Here is a 27,916-nt window from a genome sequence, read left to right as displayed (position 1 = left end):
ACATAGAATCAGTAAAATCAGTTGAAAACTATTATTCCTGATGAGCATATACTTAGACACGACCCCGTGTCTATGGAAAATGCGTGTTACAGTAAAATCAGCTGGTTCTCAACGGCTTAAAGTTTGATGGAGCCACGGAGATCAGAGATTCACTGAAATCCCATGCAAGGCCTTGAAGATCATTAAAACTCAAGTGAATGATGGTAAATTATGTGCAAACATTTATGTTTTTGTCTCTCAGTGATATTTTTAGAGTATTCAGTCCGTCACGTTCGAATACAACTGCATTATCGGAATGCACACGCCTGAAATATCTCGTATTGTTTTCATATTTGAATTCTTTTCGCCACGTCATATCGCCCGTTGGAAATCAATGGGACGGGGGGGGGGGGGGGCTGATTCATGAGATCACGGTCTGAAAACCTGCTGGTCACACTTAATGAAGTGCACGCGATATTAATCATCTTTCTCACATCAAACAACTTTGCCAAAATTGACAAGGTTATATTCACTATTCCGAAAATGAAATTATTTTTTTTTTTTGCTAATTTCACTCGGAGGGCTCTTTTGCAAAAACATACAAAGTCCTTGAGATTATATATGTAGATGCTCGTAAATCTGAAATTCAAATAGGGTTCGTTAATCCCAACATTGATAAGTTTGTGGCGTAATTCCAAAGATTCGTTATTCTAAAAGATTGTTAGTCCAAAAATGTAATCAGGCTTATAATTCCGATAATTCGTTAATCGGAAATGAAAAACAAAAACAAGAACAAAACAGTGCATAGGCCTACTAACGAAACTTCGGTATGACGGACTTTTTATTGACTTTATTTATTTTTATTATCTAACCTTCGAAACAAAGAAGCTGCGGAATAATGAACCTTCGGAATAACGAACAGTGTCATTTGACGTAAGTGACATATGTGTTTGTGAGTGTGCGTGGTGTGTGTATACTATATATATGTGTGTGGGCATGTTACCCTTACTCCGTAAAAGTACCAATACCAGCCAGTCTCCGACTGCACGGCGCATGCGTGGATGAACCCAAATCTATATCCTTGGGCTTCATACTCCGTGTCTGTCTGCCTGTGAAGTGAGTCTGCATGTGTACACTTTGCTAAAGTAAATGTTGGGGTCGTTTGTCAAGGAATTTCGTTTTTCAGCCTGTCGAAGCTCGAACAACGAATGAAATGGCTGGCTTGCCTTAAAGAATCACTGCTCGATCAAAGTAAACAAAAAGTTCTGCTCTCTTTGTATACTCTTGAGAATGTGCCCCTTTCAGTGTGAATTTAGGAAATGGGTCTGTGTGTGCATTTCAAGCCTCTGTGCGTGTACGTCTTGTTTATACAATCTCTTCTACTAATATAGGGTGTGATGTGCTTGCCGTGAGAAAGAAACAAACTGAATTGATTGGAAAAAAACAGAAATCGACGTTTACTCCTTTTTTGTCAGCTTTCCGACAAAGAACTCGACTGAAGAGTACAATGAATAGCAGTGGGAGAAGACATGAGGCTCTATGCCACAGAGTGTAAGCAGAAGCATTTAACGTTTAAATTTTAGTGCCTTTGAACAAATATGGATTGTGAAAAAAGAAGAATTTGAATGGGATGTCGTGGGATTGCTTTTCTAATTGATCCACCTTATTGTCAAGGATTTTAAGTCCCCTCAGGTAAATGAAGAATTCTTGCAAAGATCCTTTCAAAAGCTCCAAATTATAATGTAATGTAATCTTGCTTTTAGGGATAGATGTTACAATATTGTTTTTTCCGAAGGACAGCGATGTTTTCTGACGTTCCCCGACTATAAGTCAAGCCCAATGTTACCACTGATATAGCTCTCACAAGGCAGAGAAGTAAAGCTGGATTGATATGATTACAGGCAACATTGTAAATTGTCCAAAAAAGGGCAAATTTTGTAACACATGTATAGCGGAACGGATTTTGCTAGGTGTTAGAGATATGTCATTCCCGTAATGAATGTGTTTGAAACCGACTCTTTGTTAATTTGCGAATGTATATATATATATATATATATATATATATATATATATATATATATATGCAAACTTATACAGCGCCGGAACTGCTTTCTCCAGGCAGAATTCATCAAGATGTTATGAAATTATGGTACATTGAAACAGCAGTAATTTCCATGTTGATAAGTTTACGGTCGAGTGGATATTTCCTGATTGTTACCATGTTATTTACATTTCAATAGTCTTTCCATTATTGTAATAAGGGCCCTCAACTCGTACACATTGTAGGTGAAGCTGTGCAGTATACTCTCATTCGGACCGTTGCAATAGCACAAGTTTGAACGTAATTATGATTTCGCTGCACTTTCCGTCAAACTTACGTTCTGTTTACCTACTCTTTCGTCAAGACGGTATACAAACCTACATGATGTGGTAGAGGGTATTCTGTTAATGCCACATGAAATGCACCATTCTTAAGGCAGTATACAAACAAAGACAACGATATAGATGGAAGCAAATCATCGCAGGTTTATTCAAACAGACTTCAGCCGTTGTGTATTATACGTCACAAAAAAAGCATCAGAAAACTTCATAATACATGTGATGGATGAGTATATTATGTACGCTTGTAAGGAAAAACAGGATCCATTCAAGGGTCGTATACAGCACACAACGCGCCATTTGTCAACTGACGACTCACGATTGAATAATGGGTGGAGAAACATCCATTCTCTAAATCAAGTTAAGGATCATAAAACAAGTCCGCATGAAGAGTTATGATGTGGAGTTTTAGCATATAGACGACATAATACTATATAAGTATTCACATGCTTAAAGCAATTTGGATTTTACGTGACAGCCACTTTATACAACATAACAGGTGCATCGTATGATTGTGTTACATGCATCTTGAACATTTGAATTTGAGTATAAGTTATAATCAAAACAAAGAACTAAACATGAAATACTAGAATGTGATTTTGTTTCGTCTTTACATTCAGCGCATTGACGATTGCAAGTCACTTTAATATTGAAACCCCCTAAACTGGACTCTCTTACTGAGATCGGGAGGGGGGGGGGAGGAGGGGGGGGGGGGGCTACCTGTTATTTGACTAGTTTCACCCTGACAAACACAAATATTTCAGAGAGAAATTCTCTCCAAGGCATTGTGAGTGATGCGATGATGAGTTTCCAGAAATAAACAACAAATAAATAACAAAGAATTATAAAGAATGGCGAATCGTTATGCACTATCCAGTGTAACGACCACGGACTGTAGGTACGGACAATGAGCCATATTCCTGGCTAATTTGTTGGCATTTACTTATCACCGATATGGCTATTCATCCCGCTATCTGCTGTGATAGACTTTCGGGAATAACAAAAAGATTACTTATGTAGAACAAATCACCCATATCACCAATAATGAGCACATGGCTGCCAAAAATTCAGAGAATGCATGTTTTCTGGCTTATATTCAATGCAGTTGTAATTGAAGTCTAGCAAAAATGCAATAAATCTGTCAGTGCCAGATTTGATACTCAATTTGTCACTTCAGGCATACCTAGCTTTTTCGAAATCGTGATAATCTCGTGATTATTTGAGATACAAGGAGGAATAATGGCCAAGAGATCAGATAAATTGGACTGAAAATTGATCTGTTGTCGCCATTTTATGCTCTATTTCTTCGATTTAACGTGAATCACAAGTCAAGCCCGTATCATATCGAGTGTTGGACATGTTTGCATGATGACATATTTTGTTTGCTATTCAATCCTACTGTACAATTATCCTGCCAATTAGCGGGGCAACCAACTGTGAATAAGTCGCTTTAAAACCATCATGAAATAAACCTTGGCTGACGATAATAACACGATGGCAATCGACCCCGGTTACGAACGGTTACCTTATCCTGTTTTTTCACGGAATCTTGCGTGATCAATCGATCGTCATCGTAAGCATCGCATCTCAATCACTCTCATTTGCAGAAATAGACACGTCCAAGTATCTACTTTTCATACTCAGAGAGAATGCTAGTACATCTGACACGAGAGATGTGACGCCTTTCACCTGGTCCACTCAAAATTGGCTTCCATCTCCAGTTTTGATCAAGTCTCAAGAGATAATAAGAAGCCTCTTGTTTCAGGATGGAAAGTGTAAGATTCAAAGCTCTAGCTGACACCATGTGTAAGCTGCTATAGCTATAACATTATTCTCCTCATCATGAAGTCACAGTCCTCTGGATAATCTTCCAGAACTCGTTGTCATAATGCGAGGTGTCATTTTGGCCTTAAATATACCTTATAAAGGCAAGATTTCCCATGTCCCAGACGATCCTCGAACACCTTTGCTCATATAGTTCAACTATCTCATCAACTTTGAGACAACAGCTCATGACAATAACCGATACTCTGTGTGTGTGAAACAGAGCTCAAAGTTTGTAGCCATTGTACGGAGGTGTTTGATTGAAATGTAACTGAAACACCCCACTGGAAGTATACTTGCTATTTATCAAAATCCATACTCCATGAAGTATGCATACACGACTCTGTGTTTTCGAATGTATTCACACATGACGACTGCAGTTTTGCCTGATCTCCGGTAAACGAATTTCACGCTGTTGCTATTATATAGCATACTACACTGGGTTGGAGGATACAGCAGATTGATACTATAGTCGTTGGTGATATTTTACAAAAACGAAAGTGGCCATCCAATGAATTATACCCATCTTACGTCAAATATTTAAAGAAAGATTATCAATTTTGCAATATACATTCAATACTGAATCGTAACGGAAGCTCACAACGACCGAATAAGCGAAGTACACATTTCCTCTTATCATACGAGTAAACAATCGTAAACAGTGATAACATGGTCATGGCGCTGATACAAGCTGAATACGAAATTCTTTCATCTTCCAATTTACGCAGTTTACAGATGAGTTAATAAGAGTGTGGTACTTGAATGTACTTGGGCCATTAAACAATACTGATTTCATGAAAGATTAAATAAAAATGCAATATGAAATAAATACCCCAGTGGAAGCTGTGCCGGTAACCCAGATGAGATCGTCAACATCAATCATGGACGGTCGAATACGACATTTCCCATACAAATAGAGTGCGAAATTTGAAATCGAGCTGAATAAACATCTTACGGTGCATCTGAAATATAACGCCATTTCTTTCTTCACCTGTATTAAAGGCAGAATTTACCATTTGCAGATAAAACAAAAATCCAGCATTAGTGCGTCAAACTATTTCTGAAATGTGAGTTAGGGATAGAAACGAAGAATGTAAAAAATTGAATCAGTATAATCGATGTTAAGTATACCAGTGTGAACAATAGTTATGATAGAAATGTTTCCAGACTAAACCGTCTACAGTTGTTTATTGAGGAAAGCTGTGATATCTCCTTATATTTTAGGCTTTATTTCGAAATTTTCATGTGGTAGGATGTTTTGTCATACAATTGACCTACACCAATATGCACCAAATGTGATATCTTGAACATTTTTAAATCACTGCTCCCAAAGGTCAACTGGACCTTTAATATGATTACAGCCGAATACAAAATTATACGATTATTTTGATGATATCACCTTATTGCACCAATTCCTTTCCTTGGGGCTTGCTGAGAAAGTTCAACAAGATACAAGGACATCGCTTAAGCCTTAGGGTGCTTCGGGTTCCAACTGGCACAGAAAACACCATAGCATTGTACACCCTGTCGAAAGTCTGTGGCATAGATAGGGTTAAACGCCTATATCCTTCTAATCACAGACGCGCAACCATGTAATCTGATTGGGTAAGGAAGTCTGTTGCATGGCGACCACCGGTTCGTCGTTGGGTCGTACCCCTCTACCCCGCTGATTGGCGAGTTTGGTTTATTCTCCCCGCCCGTCACGTAGATCTTTCCCGCGCACACGGTCGCACCACAGAGCGCATGCGTGTTCGTCAAATCCTCTGCTTGGCTCCAGGCGTCCAGCGCCGGATCGTAGCGATGAACGACAGTAGAGACAGACCCTACGATGTAGATGTGGGTGCCGAGCGCGACGGCCGTGATGCCCGAAAACGCGTGCGGCATGCGCGCTCGAGGTTCCCAGAGGCCCGAGCCGTCGAGATCGTAGCTGTGGACGATGTCGGTGGGGGTACCATTGGCCAACGCACCTCCGAACACGTATAGCTTGTTGCCGTAGACGATGGTCGCCGGACTGCTTACAGCATTAGGCAGGGGCTCAAGCTGTTGAAATTGATAATTTGAAAAGAAAAAGAAGCTCTGTCATATTCATCCTCAATTTTTTCAGTCATTAATTTTTGGGTAGATGTTAATGAAAAACATAGACTCTATATATTGCTTTGTTATTAATATACTAATGTTTAGGTTGTAATTTTATAAGTGATGGGATAAAAAAAGCGTTGCAATTAATATTGCGGCTATAGAAGCTTCTCGGGGCCCAAGTAAATTCTTTTGAAATCTACAGTCTTTATTCCCCTCCATCAAAGAAGTTTCCAGATTTATGATTATGAGGAAAGTGAATAGACCGGTTTGCTAAGAATGATATTCAAACTTTATATGGATGTTTCTGACGTAGTAACGAACAATTAGCTAATGAATGGAATCCAGTTTTCACTGTTGCAAAAAGGACAAACGAACTTTAAACTTACCGTATGCCATGTCTTGTCCTGTGTACTAAACCTGTCAACCATTCGCACTCTCTGGGTGCCGTCAAATCCGCCGACATAGTACAGGTTGCCGTCACCCGACGAGCACGCCAGTCTCTGCCGTAACCTCTCCGTCGGCAGCGGCGGGAGTTCCATCCAATCCGCGTCCCTGGAACAATGCATGATGAACGAACCTCGAGAACCCATCACGTAGACATCGTCGTCGACAGCGCCGACACAGCTGACGGTTTCGGCGTCGAAAGGCAAATGGGAGAACGTCGACCAGCGACGATCGATTGGGTCGAAATATTTCACCTCCGTCAGCTTAATGTTGGCAGGTCCGATCCCGCCGACGACGAGCACGACATGGCGCGATCGGGTTCGTTGCGGTTGGAGATTCATGTCGCCACGATTTCGTGCTGAATTTTCAATAGTCATAAAGAGTGACTGTGACTTCGCCACGAGGGGGTTGGAAAGGACTTTTTCGACGAGATACTGAGTTGGTAGGAGGTGCTCTCTTAAGTGAGATACGAGTCTAGTGAGGCTTGATAAGCGACTTTTCTTGTCTCTGTTGATCCACGCAATCATCGTTGCAAAAACTTCCTCCTCCCCTTCGATAACGAGATCGTCAGTGGACAGGTACATCTCCAAAATGTCTAGAGGTTGCTCGAGAATCTCCGCATGCTTACGGACGAAGCGAAAGTTTCTCAGGGCGTACTTCCATGCGCGAGTCGCAAGATCGGCGCAATTAAATCTGTCTGCCAAGGCGTAGATCCCGAGACAGTTGGAAGCGCCAAGTCTCTGCTCCATGTACTCTATGCAGAATTGCTTGACTTCCGGCATAAGTAGCATGTCGGCAGCTTCGAGGACGTTCGGCAGGTTGTCGTTGTTGATCGTCATCCTTGAGGTGTAGGTGAAATCCAAAATTGTTGAGAGACTTTCCGCCTTGATGCCTTTCAGGGCAACCACCTTCGATCTACTCTCCTGCATGTTGGAGCAGAACATCCGATGAAAGTACGGACTGGTCGACGCGAGAACGTTTCTATGGCAGCGAAAGGACCTGTTTTCCACCTTGAGAGTGACATCGGTCAGCTGGTTGTCCTTCCATAGGTCGTAAAGGCCCCGGAATAGTCGGCTCGAGTGGTCATTGCCGCGCTCGAGCACAGCTTCATTGTCATTGCATCGAGTGCGATTGGCATTATCATCGTAGGGCACAGGAGTGCCTGCTTCGCACGGAAGGAGAACTACGGACATGTTCTCTTCTGGGGTTCTTCTCTAGGCTAAGTCCTCTTCAAACGGCGAACCAAGTCCTTGCCAAGCCAGAGATGAGGGAGTCATATCTGAAGATGCATAGAAATAAAAGTGAAACAAACCGTTGCAATCAAAATTAGACACGATTATTGAATATTAATGCTTTATCTTCCTTTCTATATTCTCTTGACTAAAACGAATGTCCCACTTTCTTTGTCAAACACGTCGTCTTTACAAGTACCACATTGCCAGTCATTTTACTGGCAGAAGAGAGAAAGGAACATCTAAAGCACGTTTGAATAAGATTATGAAAGATTTATACATTTTGCAACGAAATGATAAATGTGCAGGCATGAATACGAGTGCTCCCCCCCCCCCAAAAAAAAAACAAAAAAAAAAAACCAAACCAACAAAACAACAGGAAAGACGAATACCTGGCTAACAATGCTATATAGAATTCAGCTTTCCTTTATCGTCGTGATAGCTTCGTACACTCGGAATCATAAGTCGCAGTCTTAATGACATTTTCCACCAAAAGTTTCGGTATAAATACACCAGGAAGAACACCAAAACAAGCTAGCTGAGAGTCAAGTGCGTCTGCGCATGCTCAATCGTCACACTCCGCGCAGGTCACTAGCTCGAGTCTCTTCTTTTTCTTGTAATGCATTCATGCGAACGACTGAGCTTGATTGTTTATGTCCTTCTGTGAGACTGTTCTGAAATACAGCCGACAACAACTAACACATGCTTTTTATCTGCTTGCTACAGTGCGTTTATTATTCGACATATGTTAACGTTTGTTCGCTTTGTCAGTTCACAAACAAGAAAGACTGGAAGTGTTGAAGGCACGATATATTCCTTCCATTTCGTGCTCAGCTTTTATGTGACGCCTGTTAGGCGAGAGAAGAGAAGAAGGTAAATATTGCAGAGGCTGTAAGATCACGTGGTGTTCGAAACTCCAATATCCCATCCAGATACTACGAATTTACCATTACATGATTGATGGCGTAGAATTCTTCTCCATTTGGACTGATAAAAGAGGGATTCTTTGTTGATCGCCTCGAGTACTTTTCCAAAAGGATTTAGTGTATCTAAAGCATCATTAGCATGTAGTATTGTTCCTTCATAGGTGGGTGGCATCAACGCAGTCTCGGACCACTGCGTATGGTTTATGAAATGTCAGTTTCTGCATCTCTGCAAGAAGACGCCGGAAAACGAAGTATGCGACATGCATGCTATGCGATAGTAAAAAATAACCGCATAAAGTATATATCGAGTGATAAGGAAGGGGAAAAAGGGGGGGGGGGGGGAGTAAGCCTAAACGCAGTCTCGGACCACTGCGTATGGTTGATGAAATGTTACAGTATAATGTCTATCATACTCTGTGTTCAGTCTCTTTTTGTGTGCAGAGTCAAAAGTGTTTTCGAAGAAGACGCCGGAAAGCGAAGTTGTGACGATACATAATGCCACACAATCTTTCGGCATCTCTGTAAATATCGACATGCATGCTTGCATAGTAAAATAACCGCATAGGCCCGAATTCACGAAGGTGGTACAAATGAAACCATGGTTTAAACCATGGACAAAAACCATGGAGCGCCAAGTGTCGCATGGAATATTTCGTTACGAAATCAGTCATTTCGTCGATGAAATGATGATTTTGTAACGAAATGACATTTTGTAACTAATGCACATTTCGTCCACGAAATGATAATTTCGTTAAAGAAACGGTCATTTTGTCGACGAAATGACCAATTTCGTAACGAAATATTCCGTGTGACACTTGGTGCTCCATGGTTTTTGTCCATGGTTTAAACCATGGTTTCATTTGTATCACCTTCGTGAATTCGGGCCATAATGTATATGTCGTGTGATGATGAAGGGGAAAAGGGGAGGACAGAGAATGCTATGTTGATACTACGTATGTTATGCCGGAAGCCTTTTTACGCCATGACGCTACATTGCAATAGTTTATAGTCTTCGACATCACAAGTACATTAAGATCATGCGGTTTCAGTTCTAACCCCCGTTCTTCTATTCATGCGCATGCATTCGGGACGATCGGGCGGACACGGCCAGTCAGCCACCCGTGGACGGTCTTCAATACAATATACAGCTCAACAGCTCAACGTGTACAATAATCGAATCTGTACTTTCGTTTCTGACATAAAAAAATAATAATTCTAGTCTTCTACCGAGCTATAAAAGGGGACGACGTCACAATGCTAAGCCCCCCTCCTTTCCAACAACTTTGTTTTGGCCCAGTCACTGACAGTCATAAAAGTATACTGCACACATAGAACTTAATTTCTATTCACAATGTTTCCCTCATTCAAATTTTGTGAATTTGTATAACTACTTAGATAAAATGCTATTGTATTTGCATTTTTGGTTGGAAATGGAAATGAATAAATGTTTTAACGAATGAATGTATGAAAGAATGAGTGAATGATTGGTTGGATGAATGAAGGAATGATTGAATGACTGACTTAATAAATGAATTGATGAATTCTAATTACTGGAGAACTGAAAGGGGCTTGTTGTATTTGCCAAATTATCAATCATAAAAATGTTATTTTATGTCGGTGTACATACCAGTAGGAAAGTTTGGATGACGTCATCGCCTCTCTTATTGTGCGCTTGTGAGTGCGACCAATATCACGATTTACTGCAAACACGTGAAACTTTGAATATCATATAAGGCCCTGTCCCTTAATATTACGTCCGATATTGATCTATTCCGTTCCTCTGATCATATTCAATAATATTTATATCAACTTGAACAACTTTTGTGCATGGTTCATGTGATATGAACTTTTAGGATTATATACATGTACTCTATTCTTGAGGACTATGAACCATTCAACCCACCAACCCTCGCTCTTCTTACCAAAAAAAAAAACCAACAACAACAACAACAAAACATGCATCAAACCAAATCAACTCACAATTGATAGTGCAATGACACCGTGCTCAGTTTCTTTGCTAGTCAGAGTCCGTCAGTCACATCTCTAAAAAGCCTAGCAATGATCCAAAGATTTTACTCTAAACAGTTGAGACCAGACCAAGCGAAGATACTTTTCAAGCAGCATGCAAGCAGTTCATCGACTTCGGGAACGTCTGCAGATACAGCTATGCCAGTCGAGACTCTCTTGATTGTCGAAAGGCGCCACAAGAACTTGACGCACAAAGAAGATCGCTGCCCAATCTTCAATTGCCGATGCCGAAACTCGATTGAACACAACTCGGCGTTTCAAAGGGGTTTATATACAAGGTAAATGCTCAACTTCTAAAGCTGAATGACTTTTTTTTTTTACTATGTTTCATCTGAACTTGTTTATTTCTTTCTCCGTTCGTCGAACGACCTCAGATGTCCTCGGTTCAACCCATTTAGTGAGGGCTACACAAACGTTTTGAATTTAGTCATTTCAGTCCTCTGTGGCAAATTCTTCCCGGCCTAATTAGCGTTCCAAGGAGAGCAGGTAATAGGGTGTCCTCCCCTTTGGATGATTCCCTTTTCAAATACTGAGATTCCCGGAAGCCTTATACGGGGAAGGGCAATCGGCTTTTGTTGAAAAACACATGACTGAATGAATACCTGTGCTGCCTATAAACACAGCTGTACGGCAAAAGTGAACGCACCAGCGGACATCGCGCGCGTGTCTGAACTCTCGTAGCCTTGTCGGAGAGGTATATACTCAGCGAACCGGGCAAGGCCCCCGAGGATCAAAATTGAATGCCGCATCCTGAAAGATGCCTCAGGATTAGAATACGTTCAATGACGAAAGGACAGTGGAGCTCAAAGAGATGAATGAAATCCAATAAATCTTTCGATTTAAGAACAAAAACGGTTTTCTTTGTCACACTCCATCGTCACTGGTCCAACACGTGTCCTTCTTCTCCATTGCTGTGACTGTGCATGCTTCTTGGGTAAACATTAGTGTATAAAATTTGCCTTATTGTACAATCAAAAGGGAACCGGAAAGTGTCTATATTGTATGCATTTAAGAAATTAAGATACTGTACACCATTATATTGAATGTAACTTGTTCATTTTGGTGACAGTAGCGATAGGTAATTATGAGGGGACTGTAATCGATGTTCTCAAAGAACGCTATGTGAGATGAGTTTTTGGCACTCATTTAGTTATATGACATTCGTTGCACTATCATCTCGTAGAAACCTCTTAATCATTTATAAGATCTTCAATATAACTGTTTCCTTCCTGTTGTATAAGGAACTGTTCAAGGATGTTATCCTCCTCGAATAGAAAGAATCATTGTGAAAATTAGGAATGGTGAACCATGTTCGCCAGGCCTGAAAAAGACACCTACAGATATCGATTCGACCTAGATGCACATTGTGCGTGACACGATGTCCTTCGATCAGGGACGGAGATAAACTATAAGAATTCACTGGAGGTTATTTAAGGTCAGCATGGATATCCGCATAAAGAATCAGCCAAAGCTGAATCTTGCCTATCAGTGATACAAGTTGTGATTGTGCGAAAATAACCGCTCGAATTGCCGGCACATAGAGATGCGGTAGAGTCGATTTTCTTTTGCATATGGATTGTTATAATTTTCTATTTCAACTCTTTGACAATCTGTTTGATAACGGGTAAAGCAGAAGAAAATAAATGCTCCGTTTATAAACGGAAGTACGAACAGAAATATATGGTTCCCCTCTCTGGTTATAGGCAAAAACAGAATAATCGATCAGACATGTAGACTGTAAACAAAACAAGTCGCAGTTTAATGTCATTGCTCTATACTTAGCTGACTCAGAGTGATATCATTGCCAACAGCAAAGCAGTATGTTATAAGCGTGACGTATAGCAATTGTGATCACCTCTAGGAAATTAGCATAAACAGAGAAACATGATTCGTTTTTTTGTTTCTGATATATCTACTCATTTCGAGTTCGAAACTGACCGCAGTGTGTACATTCTTTTGCTATTGTACCGAGCCACGCGGAACAAGCTCGGCATCAAAGCTCTGATAAGATGACAAACACGATAAGATGTTGCTATATATTGTTTTCTTGTTTGTCATCGTTAAAATAAAGCCATTCTCCCGCGTAAAACAACAACAAAGCAGTATGCTCTAAACGTGACGTATTGCAATTATGATCACTTCTGGGAAATAAGCATAAACAGAGAAACATGATTCATTTAGTGTTTCTGATATATCTACTCATTTCGAGTTCGAAACTGATCACAGTGTGTACGATCCTTTGCTAATAGCAAACCAAGCGGAACAAACTCGGAATCTCGGAAGCTTTGATAAAATGATTGAAATCAAATTTGATATTTGAACATACACTGTTCTATGTTGATATCCATTGTTTCTTGTTTGCCATCGTCAAAATCAAACCATTCTCCTGGCGAAAACAAGTGTGAAAGCGAAGCAAAGAATTTATTCAATAACTGCGTAGATAAGCAAGAATGTGTTTGTCTTCAACAAGCTCGGTCAACCTGTCAACAATGATAGTCCTTTCTGTTATGCATGGTATGTGTCCGGTCCATATGGGTATTTTCTTTAATAGTCAACTATTTGTGATGAGTTCAGATTAACAAAAATTACATTGTTAAGTGAACACGGTGATGTCCTGCCCAGCCAGGTTTTTGTAGATTTACCCTTATGTGTGTGTGTGGTTGTGTGTGTATGTTTTTTTTTCAGTCAAGATTTATCCGAGGTTTATATAAATTACCCTGTCCAGAAAGTATAAAAAAATGAGAAAAGATATATGCCTATATTGTCCTTTCTTATTGCGCTTGATAACAATAGTGCTATGGTGAGTTACGGAGGTACAAATAGTATTTTCATAATGTCTTACTGACATCTTCATGTTTTCGTTGAAACAGTTGAACACCTAACAATCGATGTTTCAACGGTCCATTATAACTGAGCTTGAAATCCTGCTGTCCTAAAACCTTCCATAGAATTGTTGAGTTCTATACCTCAATCTTCAATATATTTCTTTTCTGCTTACCCACGAGATGACTAAGAAAAGCTTGTGTCCGTTCGATTTAGCATGAAAATTGCGCTGAAATATGAAACACCGACTGTCAGGGGAAGAAGATTGTAAAGTTGGTGTAAATTATCGTCCCAAGGCACGATTTCCAAAGTGATACTTCCGCCCTGAAGTTAAAAGGAGAGTTTTGAGTTGATGACATGATCACCTAAGATATTTCAATATAGGATCTCATAATTTTCTAATCTTATGCCGAATTCTGATGAAACATTTAGAGTTTAATGGTCTGATTTGACTTGTGTTTCATCAAAGTACATTCACATGTGTGGAACTGCACTCCAGATGATATAAATTATTACTGCGGCAGGAATACTTGGACGAGTTTACCTAAAATTTGACTTTCGTTATCAAGATGCAACTTTACTTGAGAACTTTTCTCTTATAAGACGAATGCGGGAAGGAGCAATATGTATTCATTTGTTTATCTTATTTTATTGTTATTATCATTGTTTCAATTTCATATCGTAAGCCTTTCGAAGAGTAGCTATATTGCGGCCTGAGGAATTTCAATATCACGTGATCATTTTCATTTCATTTCATTTCATTTATCATAAAGTGCTTTCTGATAATGATTATACATGTTTGAAGAAGAAGTAAAAACAAAGTTATTTTTGCAATCAACTCTGAAAATGAGTTAAATAAACGTAGACTAATCTGAAGTAAACCAAGTATCAACCGTGCCTACATGACAAGTCTGTCCTTGCCTTGGTTAAGAACTAAGACAAGAAAATGAGGAAACTTGCATTACTTAGAGTTAAAGCTTTATGACCTTTATGAACGAAGCTTTATGAACAAAGCAAGCATTGCAGTGAGCAACGAGTAAACATGTTCTGATCATGAGGGTGTAGCGTTCAATGGAAGGGGTAAACAAGACTTACATGGCAGCTAAGCGTCCTACCATTAACTCTGTTGTGCCAAGGAGGAACATATTTACTTTGCACAGAATCCTATTCAAGCGGCAACCACATTGTGTGTAAAACCCATTAACAGCCTGATGTGCAAAACTGAACATGAAAGAGTCGTAAAAACACACGCAAACATACGCACACACACACGCATACACAAACACAAAAGAAAAAGAAAAAAATATCGACCATTGAATATTTCCTGGGTTGCTGAAATGAAAATTGTTATTGTGCTTCTTTGCCATTTTAATGTCTTTTTATGACAAGTATGGAATTATGGATATAATTATGACTGCAGGCGATTTCATTCCATTTATGTTCTGAAGAATAATGTCATTTGAAGATTTATGAGCATGTTAGAGAATATTGGAAATAAGAACCACAAAGGGGTTTCTGCCACCGTAATCTCTTTCTATTTTATAATTCATTTTACCTTGAAGCAAGCGAAAAATTAATGATACCCATAAAGTTACAGCATTTTGAGGGAGTTGGGTTATTGCTTTTCTACCAATGAGGTAACTCCATTGTGCATCCTGCAGCCACCTAGAATATTCTCCACTTACCACGATCCCCCCTTCTTCAATTCTGATACATGATACATGATAAATGCTGACACATGTCACTGCATGTAGTATTATCAGACTATTGCCAGATATAGTACCCAGTAATCTTTGTTTGTTTGTTGACAGAATAAGGACCATCACCGTAAGGCCCTATAGGAGAATATTATATTTCTAGAAGAATGTGTACGTAAAGCAATGTTGGGAAATTTTCAGTAATGTATATTTTAGCAAGACCATTGCTCCCTGTCAATTTCTCAACACATCCTGCAGAACGTCATGTCCCAACAGTGCTTCATAAACACGAAGAACATTTTTATTTCTTATTTCTATACAACTGTGTTTTTTAAAATCTAATCACTGTATAGGTGAATGGTAAGAGCTTGTTTGTGCTCACGAATGAAAAAAAAAATGGTGATTTGTGCATGAATCTTGACAAATCGGCTGTTTGCCGAAGTACGGAACATAATTCAAATATCGCTCGATGTGTAATTCACAAGGGATGTTTCAAGCGTCCCATGCACGTATAGCTTTTTACAAAATCCACTTTTTCACTTCAGAAAATAAGCCCCAAACAATCAAAATATAAAGCAGCAACCTTGGATTTCACAATCTAACTTCAAGTGACTCCATTGTAAGAAAGTTACATATACGAGAACATTCTCCGGAACCTGGGAAACAGCTGGGCATTGAATTCTATTATATGCAAGACAGCAGTATGGAGAGTCAACAATCCCGCCTGTTTTTACAACTCACATCGACTCAAACAATATATATATTTTTTTGGGACGTTTCATGAACTCTGAAATACGAATTCGGATAAATCCAAGCGGAAGAAGTCGGCCTTTAACAAAGAGCTCAAAGACCAAAACTGAACAATACGACGAATATGACTATGCAAGCACAATTTCGGAGTATTGGCAAACCGAGTTCTCTTGCAATGCACTTTAACAATCGTGTTTGCAGCAGGTTTGATCTCATACGTCAACTATGTGTGATATCACAGCGGCAACTTCTTACACAACGATACTTTTATGTTGTTTCCAGCATGTTCCCCTTTACGTCAACAACCGCAAGACGGATTCATACACATTTTTCTTTTTACAATTTTTAATACAGTTGACTACATCCCCAAACGATGCGATATTGATCAACATGATCATTGTTTTATTCTCTTTAGTTCACGGCTCTACAGTTGTAATGAATATCAACTGTCTTCCAATTACTGCGTTTGTCTTTGGAGAAAGGTAAACGCACTCTTCTAGCCTTAACGTCATTTTTTTCCCTTGAAAGCCATAGGCAAGAAATTTGGCCATAGTCCCTGTCATGAAATTATTCGCGGCAGAAAGTCATTGTTCGTTCTCTTTTTTTTTCTTTTTTTTCACTGATCTTCCGCACAGACAGCGGAAGTTACATCTAACATGCATGCATGATGGTCGTAGACCTGAATTGGTTGTGGTGAAATAAATAGTGCTGTTCACAAATAAAATATATTTGCATTGGGGAGTGTGCACAATACTAGAGCAGGGGCATATCATCATAATGCGGGGCAAATATTCTAATTATTTGACCAGTGTTCAATATACTTTTGTCACCCTTACTACAAGCAAATCATTACACGCGCGACTAGAATTCAGTATCTATTTGTCAAAACACGAAAAAAAAAATGAATATGCATGGCTGCCCGAGTGACAAAAGGCTACATAGATGGATGTTTTGTATGGTATAGCTGGTCAATATTTATCGACTGCGTTCGTCTACGACAGGGATTATTGTATTCGTACAAAGGCTGCGCAGGATACTAGTATTCGTGATGTCAGACAATGGATGCCCATCAAGCATACGTCAAGCAGGCTGTAAACAAGATATCGGGGGTGGGGGGGGGGGGGGGGAGGGCTCAATACGAGAAACTGACAGGTACAAATCGTCTAACAATTTCTCATTATCGCATTCCATTGCGCTGTCACTATTATCCGATACATTATCAAACAATTTCCCCATTGTACCATACTATGACATACTTCTATCAAGCGTCACTCTTTGCATGCTATGTACTCCTATAGTGAACAATATTGTAACTGGTGATCTTCAAATTTTAACAGACATGTCGGGGAATAATGTGTTATAGCACATCCTTTTTCCTCATTAACGGTAGTCTCCCCCCCCCCCCCCTCTCCATTCTCTTTCTTTTTGATTTCCCCATTGTTACAGCTTTTATTTCACGATCTTGTGTATTGTAGCATGAGAAGCTTCTCCGTCCCCCGTTTGGAGACCCATCGGTAAACTTTCATTATCTTTGATTTTTTACCACACCCAGTTTCACGCCAGCCGTTTTGTGCTTTATTGGTCTGTGACCATTTTAGATCATCTCATAACCATTACAACACTGTATGGAATGATAGACTTACTGACGACATCGAATCATAGATAAATCAAGAACATTGTCGGAAAGGGTGGATAAACTAAGGAAAATGAATGCTCAAAACGCAAAAGACCAATCTGAATAAGAAACATAGCATCCATTATAATAAAAATACTCTCTCAAATCGGCCTGTATTTTGATATACATTTTGTACATACAGAATTTCTGTTAGAATCCATAATGACGTACGTATTCACACAATGGTTATCGTATTCAAACCAAATGTCAGGTGATGGGTTTTTTTTTTTCGGAAGGTTCGTTAATCCGAAAAAGAAATAAGCTTAATTTCGATTGTTCGTTATTCCGAAACACGCAAATTCCAAATTACTTTGATGTATATTGATCCGAACATTTTGTCGGTGTTTGTGGCGTTATTCCGAAAATTCGTTATTCGAAGATTCATTAATTGGTAAATGAAATAAAGTTTGTTAATCCGAAGGTTAAACAATGTTTGTAACCCCGAAGACGGAAAGAAGGTGCGTACTTACGAACATTCGCAATTACAATTCAATTTCAATTCATTTTATCTCCATACTTCTCATTTATGGACATTATAACAGAAATCAAACAAGTTCTTTCACCTTGTAAACAATGTACAAAACACAACAATATACATGGTGATAACACAGTAATTATATGTAATTACTGGTCAAATTCGAAATCGAGATGGGGTTGATCAAAGAAAAGTATGGCGGGACCTACATGAAAGCAAGCTTGTTTGGCTGTAAGCCCCGAGTAATCAGTGTTTTCTGAAAAGAAACGGAGAACGGATAGTAGATAAGACCAGATGATGTAAGGGTGCCAAATAAGAAAAAAAAAACCTAAAATGTGAACTATTACTGTGACCGAGCTATCATTGGTTTCAGGAGTACAACATGATTTGCATAATCATAAAGCCTACTTTTGTATATACACTATAAACTGTTGTTGCATTAAAGCTATCGCCAGGGTATGATCAGTAAGACACAAGAAGTAACATGTACAGCTATCAAGCCATTTGGTGTCCGCCGTCAAGCTCTGTATAGTAAGTTAGAGAGAGAAAGAGGGAAAGAGGAAGAGAGGGAAGCGAAGTAGAATGTGGAATTGATAATGATGAATTCGGAGAGCCTGACAGCAAGACCCAAAATGGAATCTGCAGCGTGTTGACAAGAATGTTTGATCGGACAATAACATACCACAATATTATATAAGGCATTACAATTATTCAGTTTCTGCAAGATATGCACTCAATAAAGACTCTTTTAATTTGCGTTTAAAGGAATATAAAGCAGCTTGTTATTTCGGGGGAGAGGTCATTCCAATATCTAGGGACCGTATGCATTATCGTTTTTTAGCGAAAATTGTTCGAGTACAATTACGAAGTGTGAGCAAAATTTCAAGGTATTTATTCCCACAATTCTTCTTTGACTATTTGGTAAATGTGCAACTTATGTACCGTATACATGAATGGGAAAATGTACCAATTGTTCCATCAGCAGATGTAGATTGAACTCGCTCACTCATCATCCAAGAATTTCACTCTTAAATCTTGGACTCATGAGGTAAAAATTGCCATGATTATAGTAATAATAAAATCGCTTTATTTTGATAAAGTGAACGTTTCTAATTTATGTCTCATTCTACACAAATAACCTGGATGAGACCGACTGAAAAAGCAGAACTGAGAAAAAAATCATGACGCAAAATTACAAAGCCAATGATTCATGAGGTTAATGTTAACCTCTGTCTGACACCATGGATGAAAAATCAAGGGCGAATCAATATTTCTGGCACAACAAATAACATTCAATGGAATGCTCGAATAATTTTATCTGTAACCGCACTTTAAGGAAGTTAAATGCTGTTTTTTAACCTCTGTATTTTGTTTGCAGTATGATACGTATGTTCTTGATTATACAAAAACTATGAAAAAGGTTCATTCAGGTGATATTACCAAAAGACAAAAGCCAAGGGGGCGTTTCATGAAGGAACTTGTCGGATAAAATGTCCAACAAGTCAATTATATCCGACAAGTTTTGAGAAATTCTTTAGTCTGATTGGCTGATTTCTCTGAACTTGTCGGATATAACTGACTTGTCAGATATTTCATCCGACAAGTTCCTTCATGAAATGCCCCCCAGGAAACCAGAGGCTAGAAATTGTAAGATAGGGGTATCCCCGATAATTCAAAGAATTTCATACAAGAGTAAAAACACCAATGATTTTGTATGAATCACACACGACAGTTGAAATACTACAATTACTTCCAAAAATCATGACGGTATATAGCCTGGCTATTGCACATATGAAATGGGGAACACGAATAGACAGGTAAAACACATTAATTTATGTACAATGTGCAATGAAATAAAAGTTGTCATCTTAAGCCCCGTGGTTCTCCCATTGTGACTAGTGCAAATATAGTCAGCACACGGTATCAACCAGACACGTTGTACCATAATATGCTTGAATGGATGAATCTTAAGCCTTCTGTTTTCATTTTTTAACAGATTTTAGTAACGTATCATTAATCTGAAAAATGAAATTATTTGCATGGAATTACCCTCACATTTTCTCCTATTATCGTTACCCATGCTCACCGACAAGAGCTGTGAGAGGTTCTACATCCAGCGATGGCAGCACCGATGCTTTAAAAGATCAATTTCTTTTAACGGATTTTTCGATTTTCCTCAAACTTCACTGATGATATACATTAATGTATACGATTTGGGCCACGAAAGATAGTAATAAAGAACATCAACATTGTAAGACAAGACATGAATGTAGCGGTAGAGCTCAACATCATCATATTTTTTTCATGACTGTAGGTAAGGAGTAAATATTTGTTTTTCTTTCAGTGTTATTTGGCCTTGTGTTTCGTCATTCATGTAGTTTCTGCAATAAAAAAAAAATGTTTGTGGTTTTGTGTTTGTCAGAGTGCTTTTATGTGCGTGTGTGTCTTTTGGGGATGGTTTGTTCTCGCCCATAACATGTTATCTGAGTGCATTACTTGCATCTGCTTTTTTTATCATAATCTACATAATTTATGTGCAGCGGAAATTACTGTTATCTAAAACATTTGTACTTAAAAATGGGACTTTGAGTGTGAAGCGTTATCATTATCATTATGCTATCATTATTTCCATCAAAATATGTCCAAGATAAGCAGAGCATTGAAGAAATTGCAAACATTACAAAACAACGATCGTAGACTATCATACGGTCATATAAAATCGTGGTATTATTAATGATAATGAAATGAAATGAAATGAAATGATATGAAATGATATGATATGAAATAGAATGAAATAATAAATTCCATATACTCGGTCTTCTCGTTTTGTCATGTTCATGGGTCGTGAACTATCAATAATTTTCCTAATTCATCTTTACAGCCCTCTTCAAATTATTTTTTTACTGCATGATTATCTCTTGTGTTCCTAAACTATGTAGGTCAACGAATTCCTAAAAAGAATCAATAGTCAGTGATAGTAATGACAGAGGTGCAAAGGTAAACTATAGAATAACCATTTTCATGCTTCTTGCCCACGAAAGCTATTATGGCCTCGCATATAATGATAACAACAAATTCCATTGATAAAAAAAAAATACAACTGAGTTAGAGTTGTTATACAATTCAGTCATTTCACTCATAAGTTACGAGAGTCTTGCAGATCCTTGTATAGTTCTATGGGAAAAGCTGCATCTAGTAACGAACGGAGTAAGTTATGACCATTATCACAATTTCACAGGGAACTGCACGCAAGTATAATCGGGTAATTCGCGGTTTTTATTGATTGATTAAACATTACTGCCACTTTTTCACAAAGACAAAGACATAAATGAAACTGAATGAAGATGACTGTTACAATACATTGACATGTCGTTTTTCATGACATAAATGATACTCAAAACGTACATTTTAGCCCTCAAAACGTATATTGCTAAGCAATAGACATTAGATTTAAAGTGGAGAGGAAGGGATTAATAGCACAACTTGTATTACTTAGACCTTCAAAACTTTGACTCGTGACAAACACAAAATGGTTTAAGCTAAAAACTGATGCTCAGTATAATATGAGAAAGAGGAAAGAAGGGAAAGTAAGGAATGAAGGGGGCAGACAGGACAAGATGAGAAGGGTGGAAATAAAAGATATAGAGAGAGGATATAGGAGACGGAACAGGAGGTATGGTAATTTCAGACAAAATATCTTTGTAGTAATTAATTCCTGAATAAAATGAGATCATAGACATGATAGAACGCCCTCGCGGCTGTATTCACTATTATGAGTATAGCTTAAAAATGATTCTATTTTCTCTTTTTGTCATAGTGTGTGTGCAGGAGTGTGTGTGTGTGTGTGTGTGTGTGTGTGTGTGTGTGTATGAGTGTGCGTGTATGTGTGTGTGTTATGTATGGTGAGTGAAGATGAGCCTTTTTTCCCTCGGTGAGCTTGTTTGTGTTTGTGTGTGTGTGTGTGTGTGTGTGTGTATGCAGTCAATATGGACCTTTTGTCTCTGTGCATGGTTACTGTCATGAAATAACCTGGTCATAACTTATTGCTGGAAAACAAATGTATTTATCATCGTGAGCGATATGAGGCTAGTGTTTGAAAAGGGGGCGTTACCACGCACTGGTTGTGTCGTCACAATAAAAAGTTCGGTTTGTTCACTCTATTGATTCATATGCCATATTATGATTTATGCATCTACTGATGTTTGAAAAGGGGTAGTCCCTTTGCAACACGGTAGGAACCATCCGTTCGATGTGCGGAAATGTTTTGTTTGTACATGTATACATAGAAGTGTGTTGACGATACGCGCTGCTGGAATCATGGCGCACCCGCGACACCTCATTATATGTATTTTATTGTGAAAAGTGTGAAATAATGCATTTTGTAAAATAAGATGTGTGAAGACAAGACTAGTATTTGAATCATTGAACGCAGAAGGCATGACTGGCTAATTAATTGCTCAGCCAAGGTACGTCTCGGGTATTACAAATGGGCTTTGACTCGAGAATTTTGAGGAGCTATATATAGAGGAAGATTTCCATTCCTCATGTCTTATGATGTCTCGAACGAATCAAACAAAAATCGTGTGCTAGCAAGGCGCGAGGCCATTGTTAGCAACTTAAATACAGGGCGTATAAATTGTTGGTAATGAATCTATGCGAGCATCTCTTACGGAGGGTTAGTTTCTAACATACTATAGCCACTTCTGTTGAATCTTGATATTAATTACAATCATTTTCCCCAGGTAGGCCCATATTGGAAGGGTTGCATAGCACTTAGTCTTTATTTATACATTTAGTCAAAGCAGATCTTCGTGCAATGACAATTTATGACTTGTGCATACTTTTCTATAAATCTCTTTAGTATTACATAGTTTGAATGTATCGCTCATGTAGGCTGGTTACATGCTGGTGTGAACACAAATTGATACATACAAACGCAGAGGAGCCACACTTTTTTCTTTAAAACTCATAAGATTCTTAAAACTTTTGCAACAAGATGCTTTCCCTTGATACTCTGATTCTTACAAGGCCTACTTGTTACGCGCATGCTATATCACGATCTATCAGTTTTTCCCACGCAAAGTGAACACAATTCTTGTTTTCATGAGCATGTATAAGGAAGAAAAGAAAAAAAAAACCCAAGACACTGCAATTGCAATCGTTTGCTGGTAACCAGTTAGTGTTCTTGTAGTGAGATATTGACCCACGTGAGAAGAACAGTTTAGGGCAAGGTTAACAAAACATGCTCAAACCCAAAACAAACAGCATGAAATATCACTATTATTGTGTATTGACTCCGACGACAATAAGTCCGTTTTTACACTAAAGTGAACTCAACAGCAACGTGTTGTCTTCAGCTTTATAAATTATTGCGTCGAGTTGTTTTTATTGCAACTGATTGACAAACTGCCCTTCCTCGACGTTAATAAGCACGGTTATCGTAGTCAAGTGGATACAACGTGTGTCTAGTAGTAAGGAAATCGTTGGTTCGAATCCAATCCGAGTATATATACATTGTATTCCCATGATTTTTTGTAATTTTTTTAAAATCATGACTGTACATTATAAAACACTGAATAATCGGTGCTTGAATACGTCGATGGAAGGCAATTAGTCAATCATTTGCAACCTGTTGTCTTTTTGCTAAAAAGTGCAATCAAATAAGAGGTTACAGGCGTCTATATAGCTATAGGGTGAGCAGCGTTGATAGTTTTGTAGGTCCTACCTACCTCCCAAAACATGGTGAGGACACCCTTCAAGGCATCCAATACAAAGGGACTCGTACATTAATTCATGTTCACCTTTCTGTTCCCGTCGTTTTAACGGATCGGCAGCCACGCAGAACCCCCTTCTTCTCGCCCTCCCTGTCCCTCCCCCCGTCTCCCTCTCTTACTTACACATACACACAGACACACAGACACACACACACACACACACACACACACACACACACACACACACACATACACAGTCAGTAAAGGAATGTGTAAATCACACAGCAGCAATTCTCATCACTGATGGGCCTCATTTACATGCAGATATTGGAGAGTTCCATGATACATTCACCAATGTTGTAGCCACAACCTTAATTAGATTTAAACTAGAATGATAGATAGTATTGTCAGCACACATTACGAAATTGACTCATATAACAGTGAAATATGCTTTATCTCATAACATATTTGATTTGATGTTTTGTCTTTATCTTCCGTTTTCTTAATACGTCATGAAACAATCCTTTGCCATGTTGAGAGGAATATTCATAATTTATTATTCCGAACAGCAACAGAACACTTGGTTTTTGCAATAAAATGCACTTGCCATAAACATTACAAGGAAATTGACGAGTGGAATGGCCATAAGGTGCTATTAAGCGGATAGAGGAAAATTAGGGGGAAAATGAAAAATGACATATAACTCACTGCCATATTCGATAGTGGTCTTGCAAGGGCTAACCTCATTGGATTGCGGTAGAATGCTAGTAAATATTACTGAAAGGTTCAGAGATGAGTCATATAAAACGCCCAAAATTTGAGCGGCGGCCTCATATATCTAACCTATGCCACTCCTAGCATGAAATTCAGTGTTCAGAGTATCTAACCTTGAAAAATGTTCAGAGTATCTATCAATAACCTTGAAGTATTTGAGAGCGACTTTACAGTATCATTTCAAACGCTCCTTAATGGCGTCACTGATTACAGAAGCCGTATCGTTGTCTCATTGAACCTTCGTATACCATTTCATAGTGACGCAATTAGAAAAGCTCATTAGAATTCTTCATCTGATCCAATCATCGACAAGAGCAATCATGAAAAACAATGAGAAAATAAGAAAAACAACACTGGCTCTTTGAGGCATCTTTACCCGATAAGATTAAGGCGCAGTTCCACGTTGTGTTCAAGTTTCCTTGATTGAAAGATGCCGTCATATCAATCAACCGGGAAAATGGAATGGTACACGAAGGTTTCAATAAATCGGCCTTACAACAGGGAAGTAATGCATTTTCCCATGGGTTCAAGCATCGAAACAGTGACAGCGATGGCAACCTTATTATGAAAATGAGCTGAGGTGATGACGTCATCGGTTAACTAGTCTCCCTTCTTCCTGCAGCCAAATTCTCACTCTAAAAGCGGGGGGGGGGGGGGGGTGGAAACAAAAACGTGCACCTGGGATCGTGACTTTTTTGATAGACGTACTTACAGGTGAGGTCACGAAGCTCTGTTCTATTCTTGTGATGTGTGGGGGAAACTATTGACCGCGGGGACTGGGGTAAAATCCGATTATATGAAATTACCTTTTCTGCGAGAGAGAAAAATAAAAAGCTCTGCCGATATTGTTATGATAATCCTCTTAAACTTTAGCCACGTTAGCTAAATACCCCCCACTGACACTGACTGATTTGACGAGTGTGTCAAATAGATGTTTGTGGGAGGGTGAGAACGTGTGTATATGTTATCATCATGCGCATGTATGTGTGCGTGTGTTTGTGTTGTTTGTGCTCATTTATTGTGTGCTCGAATGTGTATACCCACATGTTTCCTCCTTCGTATATTTAAGCCAACGGGTGGTGAGTTTTGCTTATCCATAGGTATTTGGAGTGAAATAGATTACGAATAAAAAAAGTGTTTGATTACATCTGTGCATGGCATGTGGGGTGTGTGTGCGTGTGTATGAGAGGGTGATCGTTTCCCATCATTAGTGTCCATATTTTGTATGATGATATGAGAGCTTCGAATTGAATGTGTGCGCTACTCCTCAATAAGGGCATTGGTAACACAATACTTCCTTGTTTCCCATGATTAAAGTAATCGTGGCTCTCACAATTCACCTGTCATGCAATTGTAATCTATATAGGAGCCTACTGAATTTTATACACCAGCAAGTCAACGCGCTGTTAGGATTCGCCTAGTCATTTTCAGGATAACTGTATTTCAACTAACGAGATTGATTTCATAATAGGTAAGAGTTTAGTTCATTCCTTGGAACGATCAGGAGCGACGAATAATTATGAGGTCATCATCCTACTTCCAGGTTTGGGGCATGCATTACAAAACTGTAATAGCAATGCGTGTCAAAAGAATTTAGGAAAACTATTATTTTGAAGAAAATAATAGCTACACCAAGAAGCAGTTGTTATTAACCGCGACCAGCATGCCTTCGCGCCGACCATAGAAATCTTTGCATGAAACCAGCTTTGCGATTTCTATTTGAGCCTCCGACCATCACTACCACTCATGCATCAGATACACACGTTTAGTCTCGTACTTCATAGATACCGATTCATTTAATGAAACCACACTTCGGTCGTCGTCTAAATCTTATTCACGTGAAAATTACTCACCGTGAAGGAAATCTCCCGTTTTCTCACAATGTTGAACACAGGCTCATCGCAAGGCTTATAGTGAAAAAGGGCAAGTCGGATCACCCCAACGCTGCTTACTGTCGTATGTCAATGGCGAAAATGATCACGCCATCAGGGGTGTGATAAACTCTGCGAGAGGAGATCGTTTATTGACGAAATTATCGAATCAATCTCCAATAGAAGGCGGCGGCCGTACGCACACATTCAGCAAACACCCGAGAATGAGTCAACGGAGTTATCGATCGACGTGTCGATTCAACGGTGAAATCGCCGACACACTGAGCGCGGCGTGTCGTCTGGTGTGTGACGAGAAAACAAAAGATAATATTGGGATACGCGTCGCGTCTTTTTGCTGAAGGTTGTGAGAATCGAATCATGTATCATAATAATAATATAACGGCCTTGCACACGCCTTGCATCGAAAGAGATCTTACTCGCCGTTACTGGTTACGCACTGACCTGCGTTTTGTTTACTACCTGAGGACTTGTGGATCTATTGTCATTACCCACGCCAGCATGGCGTATGTGGAGCCACACTCGTATTTTTCCTAAATTTGGCAGATCACTGACCTGAGTGCATGCGTATGAACGTGACCAACTTCGGTTGCCTTTAACTTCTAATGCGCTGGCCTGGACGATTTTCCGTGTACACAATCCCTCCAAATAATAGTGGGAACCAGGAGGGGTTCTGCTAGGTTCTGCTAGAATACACCACACTGCAGGGTTCTATACGATTAGCCCATAATTCAGTAGAGCTTCCTCTGAATACAGCTGAGGGACTTTACTCATTTGTTCAATATACAGTGTATTATCAAATTCCTTTCTTTCTCCTCTCACGCCCACTGCACTACAATCTGGTTGACATAATATTGCCTATGGGATAAAACTGATTATATTAAAGGGATAGTACAGTATTGGTGGAGATGAAAATTGGGCTCTAAATTTTTTGCGAGATACCAAGAAGACACTGATGATATAGTACAGAGCATACCATTTTAATAGGAATTCAAAGTTTATTTGATGAAAATTGGGTGTAGAATGAATGAAACATCCAAAAACAAAGTAAAACAAAGCGATCGTAATAAAGTGTGGGTCCCACACTTTATTAGAATCGCTCTTTTTTGGATATCTCAGCCATTTCAAAACCAATTTTCATCAAATAAACTTCGAATTCCTCATAGAATTACATGCCCTTCCATATTTCATAAGAAGTTTCTCATGATCTCAACAAAAAATGTTAGAA

General features: G+C 39.0%; 1 protein-coding gene across 1 annotated transcript; it reads right to left on the bottom strand.

Moving 5' to 3' along the window:
- Positions 1-5,742: 5,742 nt before the first annotated feature.
- Positions 5,743-26,720, bottom strand: LOC139732531 (kelch-like protein 24). Its single transcript, XM_071643384.1, has 3 exons — positions 26,653-26,720; positions 6,648-7,984; positions 5,743-6,222 (listed from the first exon to the last, which is right to left on the bottom strand). The coding sequence occupies exons 2-3, from the start codon at positions 7,896-7,898 to the stop codon at positions 5,743-5,745; spliced, it is 1,731 nt and encodes a 576-aa protein (XP_071499485.1). The 5' UTR covers positions 7,899-7,984; positions 26,653-26,720.
- Positions 26,721-27,916: the final 1,196 nt, after the last annotated feature.

Source organism: Diadema antillarum, unplaced genomic scaffold (assembly GCF_040938485.1).
Source record: "Diadema antillarum isolate AM-2024a unplaced genomic scaffold, OU_Dant_1.0 seq00000430_RagTag, whole genome shotgun sequence".
In the NCBI taxonomy this organism is placed as follows: domain Eukaryota; kingdom Metazoa; phylum Echinodermata; class Echinoidea; order Diadematoida; family Diadematidae; genus Diadema; species Diadema antillarum.
Note: the sequence above shows the minus strand (reverse complement) of the source record. Positions and strands in the feature narration are given on the sequence as shown.

What these genes read in the sequence shown, in the direction of transcription:
- LOC139732531 (XM_071643384.1), bottom strand. Translation starts at nt 7,898, where the DNA reads ATGTCCGTAGTTCTCCTTCCGTGCGAAGCAGGCACTCCTGTGCCCTAC. An exon ending in AGGACAAGACATGGCATACG is followed by an intron (nt 6,223 to 6,647) that starts GTAAGTTTAAAG and finishes CAATTTCAACAG; the next exon opens with CTTGAGCCCCTGCCTAATGC.